This window comes from Nesoenas mayeri (genome assembly GCF_963082525.1).
Source record: "Nesoenas mayeri genome assembly, chromosome: 7".
Taxonomy (NCBI): domain Eukaryota; kingdom Metazoa; phylum Chordata; class Aves; order Columbiformes; family Columbidae; genus Nesoenas; species Nesoenas mayeri.
The window spans coordinates 31938696-31952116 of record NC_137551.1 but is presented as its reverse complement, the minus strand read 5'-3'; the positions used below and the strand labels follow the sequence as shown (position 1 = coordinate 31952116).

Genomic DNA, 13421 nt, shown 5'->3' with positions numbered 1-13421 from the left:
GCCAGCCAGAGCTGCCTAATTTCTCAACTGTGCTCTTTAATGGAAGCAGAAGGCAGAAGAAAGCTGGTGAGGGGCCTGGAGCACAAGTCTGATGAGGAGCAGTTGAGAGAACTGGGGCTGTTCAGCCTGGAGAAAGTGAGGCTGAAGGGAGACCTTACCACTCTCTGCAACTGCCTGAAGGAGGCTGGAGCATGGAGGGGGTTGGTCTCTTCTCCCAAGTAGCAAGTGTTAGAACAAGAGGAAATGGCCTCAAGTTGCGCCGGGGGAAGTTCAGATTGGATATTAGGAAAAAAAAATCTTCACAGAAAGGGTTGTCAGGTATTGAAACAGGCTGCCCAGGGCAGTGGTGGAGTCACCATCCCTGGATGCGTTTAAAAGGCGTTTAGATGAGGTTCTTAGGGACATGGTTTAGTGCTAGAGTTAGATTAGGTTATGGTTGGACTCTGCGATCCTGAGGGTCTCTTGCAACTGAAATGATTCTATGAAAACCTGAAGCAAATTCATATAGTTGGATTTGAAAAAGTACGAGGATAGGATAGGTGAAAACTTATTTACAAAAAAATGACAACTTGGGTTAAACTATTTGCATTAAATTTCATATGTTACCCTGCATGATAGCGAGCACATTTGTCTTCAGTAGACAGAGACTACCAAACTATATACTTAGGAAACACTTTGGAAAAACAAACATCACGCAAATATTATTTGTATTACTCAAAATAATTATGTTCATTTGGTGTGCTTAAACAAAGAAACATCTCTTTTATCACAGATAAGAATGAATGGAAAGAGATCTTACCTGGACACTGGATGAAAGACCACTCATAGTTTTTCTCTTTTGGACAAAGGCTGGTATCGAGCACCATTTCATTAGAGTTCATGCCAATGGGCTTCATCGGGCCTCTTGATGATCCTTCCAAACATTGTCCTTTTCCAGTGTTAGTGGGATCGTTGCACCATCCACACCCCGGCTGTTCTAAACACTGTCCACAGGTCCTCAGTCCTGAGCAGTTTTGAGCTTCATTTTATGGAACAAAATATTAATGCAAGGGCTTTTATTTGTTTGGTCTGCATTCTGATTCACGTTTGTTTGTTTCATTAAATAAGATGCTAGGACTTTACAAAAATTGATGAAGAAATAATTTTGCATTTCTGTTTCCTCATGCAAATCGGAAAAATTCACTAACATTAGGAATAATATCTTAGTTTTCTTCAAAAGTTGTACTTCAAAGATCACAAAATACACAGCAGGTGTTTGTTACACCACAGTGCAGCAATAAATATTTCAAATAAACAAAGATAATGAAGCAAAACAATAATATTACACATCATAATTAAATCCCATTATAAAATATATATTCAGTGCTTATTATTAATATGTATTATGGGATGCATATATTACTAGTTTTATTGATATAAGCAGCCCTTCCAACAGAAAAACTCTAGAATTCAGGACAAAGTCAATAATCTAAATAACAGTGATAATTATAATCCAAAAATTGTGATAATTCAAATTCAAACAAAAAATTTACTTGGGTACAAAGTATCTCAGGATCATACCTGAGTATTCATCTACAAACATGACTCAGTCTTCTTATATAGAACTTTTAAAACAAGCTAGCATATTATACATCTTTCAAAAAAAATCTTCTTAAACAAAACTTCATAATTCAATCCCATTTAATTGAACTGTATCTTAAGAGTCTCATCTGTTAGAGCAAATCAGGTTTCATTTTTTAATTCGCATACTAACAATCAAATTTTCTAGTTTTTACACTCTACTAGTTTTATTTAATTTTAATTTCTTATAGAAATGGTCTTCCTCATATTTTAAGAAATCTGTTTAGAACCAAATAAAATTCATATTCTGAAGTTACTGCCATTTCTTATTGATAACGAATTAGCAATTTAGTATCTTGAGGAACATCATTAGAGATCACGAGTATGAGCTTTTTCCGCGACACCTTAAATTTTTAAAATTAATGCTGTAACACTGAATCAAATTAACATCAGAATCATTTGAATATTGATCACTATGGGTCCCTGTCTCTTCTCATATTATCTTTGTAGACACCTAAAATAAATTACAAAACCATACATGAACTTCAAGAAAGATCCTACTAGGAAGCCAGAAATAGTCTCTCTTCTTTTTAAAAAGTATTTTAAAGGTTTGTGGGGTTTTTTTTCTGGAGGGCACTCAAATGGCTTCTAAATGAGAGTAACCTCTCAATTGGTTCAGCTGCAGCAAGGACACTATATCCAACTAATACTTGTGTTCACAGCTACCTGGACCACATTACTCAATAAGGGTAATACCTGAATCTATGCTATAGAGGTTATGCCTAAGCAGAGCAATTTCATTTTTAATTAAATAAATTGACAGCAGAATAAGTCTAGCTACTCTGACCTCAGCAACTATTAATATCACTTAAAAGTAATGAAAGTTGTCAGAGAAAAAACCTGCCACCAGTCTGAGGATACACAGAGTTATCAAGAAAACAGACAGTTAAGAATCTGAATGAAATCTCAAAACAACTTTAATAGGGCAGAAAGCTGGAGTATGAACTCTCTTATCATTAGACCTGGAAAAATCCAAATAGGAGGTACTGTCTCAAGTTTCCCAAATACGGAAAAAGAGGGGGAGGGGGAAGAAAAAGTGCTCACATGTTCTTGGAAATCAACGCAAATCATGTGACACAAAATCAGTTTTAAACCAGACCTCATTAATCAAATCTTGAAGGACACTGAAGACACTAAGAACCAGTCATCTCTAGGGCACCAGCTTTTCTAAACAAACCATGACTGAGACAAGAATCTAAGGCACCAGGCAGCTTGCTCCGGCATCTATAGGAATTACAGCACCAATTTACATTGGAAGTGCATGGTGCTGATCTTAAGGTGCTTGGAAAGCAGCAGCTTCAGGTAAACGGTTTACTGTTCATTAAGTAGGTTCCCTGTTCTCCTGTAGAGGCATTGTATCAACTTCTGATGAAACGTGCTCCCAGAGGGGACACCTGGGGAGCACCTTCGCTGCTTGGCAAGAACTCTCCTGCCTTGTTTAACTCGGCATGCAGGAAAACAGACGACTTTGATTCTAGTGACAAAATAAACCAGAATCTTAAAAACCCTGAATCCAACTCACCTCCTTTTTTTAACAACTAGATGTGATAGAAGTCTAAGGTCTTTATATTTTTTCCTGAATTTTAACAGTATTTTGTTCTAACTCATGGTCATTGTTTGATACACTAATGCTAGTTACACAAATAACCATGGTATTTTTCCTTTATCCAAAAATAATAAATGTTTTTTACTATCTGTTTTAACAGAATAAGTATGTTTCATCATAAAAGAATTACTAATATTTTATCTGTATCTAGAAAATAACATAGTACTGACTGCTCACATTAGTAGCTAGATGATCTTACAAGTGGAAAAAACAAACAAACCTAACAGTATATTTAATAGGATGGATGTTCACTAAGATACTCACGGGAGCATGTGGCAGTTTGCCATTCTAGACACTGTCCATATGGGAAGGAGATTATATAGGCGTTTGAGTCAACACATCGTTTGGTACTGCTGCACCACATACATTCCATACCATTACTCGTGCAGTTAGAACACGTTGTTCGCAGGGAGCACGGCTTTTTGCAGGGTCTGGCATTCTGGTTGGGACTAACTGGAAAGGAATCACAAACATTTATAATTTTGAACACAAGTTCCACCTTCTTTTTCTTTAATTATATTTTCCATTAGAAAAATTGTGTTGAAGCAAAAGTGGTTGCTTCCTTAATTAGCTATAAATAATTTGTCTAAAGTTATAGTGCAGTGTATAAATACAGTAATATTTTATAAAAATCATTAAGCAATATTCAGCATGAGTCATTCTATAGTTCTAAATAATCCATTTAAAAATTTTGCAGCAATTTTAGCTATATACTGAAATAGTAAATGTAATATTAATTACCTGGTAATGTCAATTAAGTTATTTTTTACTTGCACATATATGACATAAAATAAGTCACATTCTTCTATAGGAAGTACATTGGAGTTCTGGGTCTATTGTTCTCATCAGTTTAACAGTGTATAAGTAACAAATATTCTACTTAAAACTTATTCCCTAAAATTTTTTCTTATAGTGTACATATGAAAGTAACTAGAATCCAAAGGGAAAGTAACACACATTTTTCAATGCAAAGCTGCTTTAGGACTTTTTTGTTGGTGGTTAGTTGGTTTGGGGGTTTTCTTTTTCCTCTACTAGTAACTGCATTTTTTACTAGTTTAGTGGTTTATGTCATCTCAAAGAGTTGTAACACACAAAAACAACTTGCATATCCTAACTCCTCACCCTTGCTTTGACTTCAAATAAAAATATGAAGTGTACAGGAACAAGAGAAGAGTAACTCTTAGGTAGGAACACAAAAGCATAGACAGCACTATATTTTCCATACAGAAGTACCTTGTGCAACATCAGGATTAAGTCCTCCTGTGTATTGCCTTGGTTTTGTATAATAATGATTCATATTCAATACAACCCAAGTTCTCAAACCATTCTTCACCTGCTAATACAGTACGGCCAAATCACGCTGTTCCTAGATTTGACCTAGTATGTATGTATCCAATCTGCAGTTTGTAATTAATAAAAATAAAAAGAAAAAACTAACAAAAATCAGCTGAACTATAAAGGTATTCTCATAAGGCTGAAGTATGTTGACTTCTATAGTCACTTAAGCACCTCAAGATCAAAAAAGCCCTAAAACAAGACATTAGTAACAGATGCATATAATGTTGATCTAATTGTAAAATAATTCATCTTAATAATGTCATTTGTGTTCCACCTAGTGTATCCTTTACATTTTGAGATGTCTCTCCCACTCTGACTATATATTTTACTATTCTGAGAAACATTTGGTAAATAATGAACTACTAACTCAAAATTAAGAACATGGTGAAAGATGACATTTTTAGGAAATGTTGATGTCAGTATCAACAAGCGTACAATATTTACTTTGTGAATACACTACTATTTGGAATTGCTTATAAGAAAATAAAGGATTGGTAAAATCACGCCCTGGTTATGCAAGTTAACAACTCTGACAATTTCACAACAAGACCATCAGATTGACTGGCAGTGATCCCAACACACCAACAATGCAGCTGTTTTCCAGTTTTGCACAGCAAACGCACAAAATAAACGTGAAGGACAAATTTGAAGAACTTAATATGCTCCACCTCAGAGTTATGAAGAAAAACACAGGACAATCGGAGCACAAAAATGTCAATTTGAATTGTCACATGACTGTTTGCCACAGTAATCTCTACATGTAAACAAACCTAAAAGATGGAAACAAGAATTTTGGCTTTTTCAGTCTTCTAGACCATTCAAATATTCATTGATGTCTAGCAATATTCAGAAAGAAAACATCAGCCTTGTTGAACACCTTCACAGACACTGTCACGCTACAATCACTGTTGTCACTGGCTACTACTAATATAGAAGCAACTTAAAGTATTTCTGGTGTAATGCAAATTAAGCCATGGAAACGAATTCTCTAATAGACACACACTGCTTTAGAAATAGTATTTGTTTTACAGATTAAATGTCCCTATATTGCAAAAAATTTTAAAAGTAACTTTTTTTTGTAATTATTTAATCCAAATTGTCCAAAAATCCCTCTTAGCCAAACAAAAACCCAAACAGCTTGCTAATCATGACACTGACAGTAACTCAGGGTAAGAGGCTGCTTACCAACAGGTTTTTCACACACGAGACCATCTGCCATTGCAGTGCATGGATTCGCTTTCAGACCCGCCACCTCGGCTCTCTCTAGATACGCGCAGAAGCCAGAGTCATTGGGCTCGCCAGGAAGCCACTGCAGAGTTGTATTCGTAAAAGGAGACATGTCATCCCATCCCCAGTAGGAGATGTTGATCTTGCGTAAACCTACCCAAGGTGAAATTTTCTGTGAATCAGAATGAAAGAAATGCGAGATTACTTAAAATGCCTTTTTTCGGGTTGAAATTTCAAACAACAGCTCAGCAGCAACCACTTCAAATTTTGAGAGAATTTATCATGTCCTTTTCTCACTTTATCATCTCGGTTGTTGTCCATACCATTTTTCTCTTAATTGTTCTACCTTGTTGAATTCTAACCACTCCCAAAAAAACAAACCAAAAGAAAAATAACAACTCAGACACACAAACCACCACCATCTGATTCTGTTCTACTAAAAAAAATGTATGAATTTGTGTTTGTTCTGTTCAAAGTCAATTCAGGTTACTATTACTTGATGCAGTCATAAACCAGGCCAAATAGTCATATTGAAATTGTGGTTTGTTTTTTTTTTTCCAGTGGCTGCTATACTGATTATTAATTGCTAGATGAATGTGGGTAATAAAATACACATAAGTTAACAGCAAGCCACAGAAATCAAAGTTCATGAAAAAAGTAGGATAAATATTCCATTCTTTAAAATCTGGACTGTTGACACTGATCAACATCTTTAGGCAATTCAGAGACAGACATGAAAGTGGCACAACCACAACTCTAATGCCATTAAATACACATTGAATATACTCTTTATTATTGACTTACAAGTTATAAAAGAAACTAGACTAAAAAACATAAAAAGCATTCTCAAAAGATATTTAGGATGTATCCCTAAAATCACATCACACAAATTCTACTTATTTTTATAATTTTGTCTTTATGTGATTACCAAGAGACAAAGCAGATTTTGAGAAAAAAAGCCCTTTGCCTGTTCCAGGATAAATCTACATACATTTCTTACTCCCATCACCGTAAAAATCTCAAGATACCAAAACCAAACATTTCCTCATGTAATCTCTGCGCAGGTAGTTTTCACTAACCCCAGTTTAAATATACAGAACAGAGATACATAGAGACGATGGCTGTGACAGGTATGTGGTGGCAGGGACTACCAGAGCACCAACCACCACAGCTGTCTGCACCAGGCAAAGGACACATGTCAGCTCCAAAGCTGAGATGATCTGATTGTGAATTAGGTTCTCAACTGATGTGATTTACAGGCCAAGGTAAGTAAACCATTATAAAATACCACAAAGGAACCTATCGTGGTTCAAGATCTATGTGCTATTGCACAAGTGAACCAAGAGTCACTGCCATCATCTCTCAGATACATCTTTCATCTTTGATCTCACATCTTTCTTTGGCCAATCAGGTTTAATCCATGGCTGAAAAATCTTTGAGCTCTTAAATTTATACCTGATCAGAGCATTCCTCTTTATCCCCTGCCCCATTATACCAAACTGAAATAAGGATTATTAATTTTTCTTTAGAAATACTAGTGGTAATTACTTTAAAAAAAATTAATACACAGTAGGTAGATAATCAGTATTCCTGACCTTTCTAAAACGTATTCCCTATGGTGTCTTCTTCGTCTGTCCTATCAGTTGTTTGGAGCATGATCAAACAAAAATTGCTACAGCAACTAACAGAATTACAGGTGCAAGAACAGACTTTAGTAAACCAAAAAATGACTAAGAAATCAACCCATAAGCACTCTGGGAGACTCTAATGGCAATTAAAACATCCAGAAAAAATGCCACCACCCATTCTTGCTCCTTACTTCTGTAGTTACTTCATAACTTCATTTGTTACCCCAGGTGACCAACTTTCCAGGTGCCTGTGAGAGGTCCCTCCCACATTCTGGGTACTAGAAAGTACATGATGTAAGTAGTACAAGTGGAGATTGAACATCTGGAAAGAGGTAGATAATACCTCTGTTGTCTTATTTGTTATTTAGTTGCCTAGATTGCTGTATATGTATGTGGTCCACATGCATCAGAAAACCTTAGATATATATGCGTGTCTTTAGACATGTGTCTGTAAAATGCTAAGCAAGCAAGCCAGGCACGTACAAAAAATGTCAGGAGCTTAGGCTTAGGTGGATAAATTGCTTACAAACGCAGGCCTAAAATAAGCCAAAAAATGCCTGCTTTCAGCCTGAGGAATTCTAGTTAAGACAACCTTCAATATACTACAGACTGTTTCGATTGCACTGCCAAATAATTTGGCCTCGGCATCAGTATACAGAACACTGAGATCCTATTCCAGCTATGGTGAAAAGCATGTCAGGCAAATAATGAAAACTGACACTGCAGCAGTAACACTTGGAGAGAAATTCTTCTACTTAAGCAGTGTCTCAGGACCCCTTTAATGCTGACAAAGTCCCTGGGAGAACCAGGAAAGTCAGAGCAGCCTTAGGAAATAAAAGCAGCACACCTGAAATAAAAGACTTCAAGCAAAAGCAACACATATCATAGTCATAATCGTTCTTAATAGCTGTAATATCTGGACAACTTATGGTCATCATGTGAGGTATCTCAAATTCCATATGAACCATCTTTGGCTCTTTGCTAGTGTAACACAGCAAAATACAGATCTGCACATGGATTAGCATGCTATCGAATACACACCATCGAAGCTACTGCCTTGCAGGATCTTATGCTTCTCTGGGCATGTTGTTTGGATAATCTGTTTTCGGCATCCTAAACATGTTTTTAACATCCGATTAAAATATGGTAAATAGCTGAGAACTAGGCCACCAAAATGCTCCAAGTATACGCTTAAAGCAAATGTTTAATTATGTAGTATTAAATCCATGATGTGGTGGACTACAGCTGAAGAATGCTGGTGACAGCAGAGATTGTGTGTTGATATCACTAAGGCTTATCACTAAAAATGACTTCTGCTGCACTGCACAAAAGCCAATAGGAATAAACAAAGAGTGAATAAAGAATTCAGGGAGTTTCACTTTTGACACCTGCAGCTACCAGTATGCTGTGCTTATCAAACCAATTTCTTCACCAGAAAAAAGTATAAATCTAGTCCTTATCTCCTAAACTCCAAGATTCAGTCATTACAGCTAAGAGTCTCAAAGTACTTGAAGCAATTCAGGGATTTCAAAGATCTGAATGAGAATGTCAATCCAGTTTCTTCCTCCAGTTTAAGAAATAATGAGAGTTAAACACCCTTCACTTGAACTTTATGGTTGTTTTGTTTAATGTAAAATGAATGTAGGAAACTGATTCCTTTTCTTCAAATATTTTGCCAGAGGTGCTTCTAAAGAGGACAGGCAGGAAGGAAACCAGACGGCCTGTTCTCCATACCCAGAACCCACTGATGTAAGATTCTAGTTTCTGGGCATCTTGAAAAATATTTTTCACCCAGGTGGGTGAAAAACACAGTACAAATCAACTCTTCAGAAAAACACTTGCTGACATGAAAGCAGCCCCAAATATGTCTAAATTTTTCTTCTCAAGAATACCAGCTTCTTTATTGGAAGGTCAAATTATCTTGGTTCAACACATAAGTGGGAAGAAAGTTACTCCTCAGAGAAAGTTTGTTCTTTATTCCTCAAGGCTTTGATGGATGCATATTTTCAAGATGTCGAAAAAAACACAACCAAAAAAACCCATGCTGTCCTCACTGCATTTGGGACTAAGTTGTTCAGATTCAGAGTTGAAGAAGAACCTGCAACTGAATCAGAATCTATCCATGAAGAAATGTGCTCTTATTCTAAACCACTCATATTTAATTTTCTTTTAAGCAGAAATTATGGAACTATGTTAAAAAATAAAAATGTGTAACCTTAACTAGAGACCTGATACTTCATGTTAAATCCACTATTTACTCAGAAAATTTAAGTTGGACTAAGTTGCTTTGTGATCTACAGTGAATGTGATCATTTATAGGCATGACACATTTTTGGGGCAATACTGCTGCCTCAGCATCTATTTAATGAAGGATGAATAATTTGCAGATGAGTGAAGTGAGCAAGTCAACCTTTACTGAACAGCCAGTTACTACCGAGGTTCAAAATCCTCCTCTGTTTCTTAATTATGCAAATTGCTGAGGAATTATATATCTCTTCAGAAATTTATCCCCACCTTTACTTAAATCCCTTCCATTTTGGATCTTAAATTGCCCTGGAAGTGTACTATACACTTCTAACTCATTTTCTAATGTGTGCATCGCAGTGGTCCCTTAGTGATACCAATATTCAGAGTTTTGAGAAGGGACTGCAGTTAGTTTGCCTACTTTCTGAGTCATTATGAACAAAACACCTCCTTACTAAAAAAGGAGTTATATGATGAGAAACCACCCATTCTGTTTACTGCCTCACTGTGCAGTTTCTGTTCTTAACTGAATTATAATAATGCTAGATATCTACACATTTTGTATTTCATTTACCCAGTGAACGACATATTAAAAGTACTGGAAGCAAACTACATGCTTTTTAAGGGTCTCAGTCTTTATTAGACATGTATGATGAAATCTAGACATAATTAGTAGTAAGAGTCATAGATTAGGTCATAATAGCACTTATTTCTTCTACTCTTTTCAAATTTTGCTGGTGTGGAATTGGTTTTAAAAACAATACTCTTGAATTTTCTTCTTTCTGGGGGACAATTGTTTTTTCAATTCAGGTTCTCTTCTCAGGAAAAGGGAGTTGAGCTCTGAACTTCCTAGAAGTCGGAAGAAAATGCTACAACTTCAACATGGAGATGAACTGCTGAAGTAATTTGTTAGACTTTTCAAACCGCAATAGTAAAGTGGGACTGATAGACACTGTAGTGAAGTGGGACTAATTCAGGAAAAGCCAAAAAAAAGGTAGATGTCAGCTTCTCTACAGCCAAACATATGATAAAACCATAAAATAATACAGCCCTCTGAGAATACTTTGAGCTAACAAGGAATAACACTGCCATGCAAAGCTCACTAATTAACGGCAACCTACACTCAAGTGTAATTTAAAAAGGATGTTGAACCCTGAGAAGAACAAGGTAAAGAAAAGTTGCAAACAGTTTATATAATGAAAGGCATTGTTTAAAAACTGTTCTCATCTTTGTTTATGCTTACTACACCAAAACTAAATCTCAGAATTTATTGCATGCTAACAAGAATATTATTATTTTTAGTTAAATCCCACAGTTGGGAGCAAACTCCCAAGAGAACTAATTGTACTTTTAAATGAGTATACAACATTTGAATATTAGCAGGAACAGTTAATTAACCTCATACTGCTGTTGTTTTATCTACTTTGCAAAAAAAACCTCCCATCTTCTCTTTCATAATTTGCTTACTAGGTCAACAAAACAGCATATACGAAAAAACATCGTGTCATTTTGCACTAATACAAGAATCTGTAGTCTAGCCACTGTGTTTACTTTGTCATTCGCTTAAAGAATTTCATTTATTTTCAATGAAAAAGACATTAAATTATTGGTGATTAGAATACATGTACAAATTCAACATCATTTTGACTTCACACTACAAAGGTCTTCTTTTTGTCCCTTACTTTAGTACCAAATGAACCTTCTCCTTATCCTTTAAAACAAAATCTATTCATTTCCAATTTGGTATTGGAATTAAGAGAAATTATTGATACACAATGAGGTCTGGAACAGGTGTGGAGACAGTGACAGCCTCTTCCCAAAGCATCAGTGTTTTGTATTATCCTAAACCTGATGAAGAAATGGTCCTGATTTTGTACCAGAACAGGGACTTAGTGTATTAGAATACAACTTACAAAGTCCCACATTGTTTCTATGAACAATAAAGAATTCCTAAGTCCTTCCAGGTTGCAGTATTTACCAATACTATTTTAACAGTTTGTAAAATACACAACAGTTGACAGAGTTGTTTTCCTTTTCTCAGTACAAGAACATCAAATAAAGCAGATAAAACCAGACCTATAGTCTTATTTCCAAATGTTGCTCTGACACATTCACTAATCCTGAAAACCTTTGTTTCACACAGGCAGAAGATTTTAAAGCCGCTGATATTAAGTACACAAGTCAAAACTCCACCATAAATAATACAGACTGAAGGCATAGGTTTACCTTACAGTTGCTCTGACTACATTGTGAACTCCACATAACCACCTGTTAGGAAAACAACTAAAATGAAATACCTCAAATCATTATGATTGCAGTTTGAGAGGTAACAGCAGACAAGAGAAAATCAAGCCAAGTTTCAGGGAGCCTCTGTCATTCATTCAGGCCACCCCATACAGAGTTACTGGAACTGGACTGACACATATGAGTTTAAACAAATTTATTTTTCTAAATGCCATCATAAAACCATACCATAAAACCATCATAAGTCATGATAGCATTTCATTAGAGATTCTGAAAACTAAATGATCATTTAACCCAAAATATACTTTTAAAGTACATACATTTGCCTATAATTGCATAAACTCTATGTGAGGTATCTCAAATTCACATCACATTGGCTCATGATGCACTTCATGTAAATAAAGACATGCTCAGCAGGATGTCACCTTGTAGAAATTCTAAGCTCTAAAATACAAGGAAAATCTAGCTTCCAAACACTTAAAAAAGCCATTTCTCACCTACCCCTCAAGCCAGTCAGGTAATATCAGTACTCTATCACACACTATTAGATTTGAAGGCCTCCTGTGCAGTGTTTTAACAGGAGTTGGGAAAGAGAAAAAAAAAATAAAGAAAAAAAAAAAAGCAGCAATATAAATAACTAGAGAAATCATTGCCACATTGCCATTTGTGATTTCGTTATTTTGGTTTCAATTACATTTTCAACATTATCTCATATCAAAGAGGGGACAGACAGAATGTGTTTCAAGGCTGTGGTAAGTACAATATCGGGGAGATCTTCTGACATAGAAGAATTACTTTTCTCTCTCCTTTATTAGCAAATAATAGAAAATCCATGTGTTTCTAGTAAAACAATTTTGCTTTGTCCAGGTCCTATATTTACTGGGGAAATAAACAACCAAAGAAAGAACGCTTGAGCACATAACCTATGTTTGCATCTCCTCCTTGAAATGGAACAATAAAAAGGATAACAGAATATTTTGATTCACATGATACACCTTTAAACTCTTGCATCCAGATCTACTATAACACAAAATCAAACCTTAATTTCCACTTCCTTTGTAGGCATCTCAATTCATCTGCAACACAACTTTGTAGATGACACATCAGCTTGATATAAGCCTTAAATATTATTCATAATTATAATTTTCCTGTAACTGTAAAATCCTAAGCTCCTTAAAAATTAGGAGTTTTATACAAAGAAATGCTGCATGTTCTACAAACCAAAAAGCACACTTTCTAAAATGTCCTTTGCAGAGATGAACTGATTTTCTTGTAATGGAATCTTGCTCTGCTAAGGCATCCTGCCTGAATGTACAACTATGGTGTTTGACATATTTTCAGCATACATATATTTCATATATGTGTACCAATGACGTAGGAAGCTTTCCAACAGTTTAAACAAAGTAATAATCATTTGAATATTTGACTGCTAAAAAAATGAACCTGACTACCCATGGAAAGGTAATTAATCTCCAACTTCCCTTCTCTTGTCCCACAGTTAAGAAATTAAGATG

At 35.5% G+C, this 13421-nt stretch overlaps 1 protein-coding gene across 1 annotated transcript in view; it reads right to left on the bottom strand.

Annotated features, from left to right (window-relative positions):
* The window catches only part of ATRNL1 (attractin like 1), a gene marked incomplete at both ends in the record, with an annotated part of 484917 nt that overhangs the window by 365386 nt on the left and 106110 nt on the right, over window positions 1-13421 (bottom strand). Inside the window, 3 exons of the mRNA XM_080348357.1 lie at window positions 800-1018; window positions 3491-3679; window positions 5750-5963. Coding sequence (XP_080204483.1) covers window positions 800-1018; window positions 3491-3679; window positions 5750-5963 — 622 coding nt within the window. The remainder of the gene's footprint in view (window positions 1-799; window positions 1019-3490; window positions 3680-5749; window positions 5964-13421) is intronic.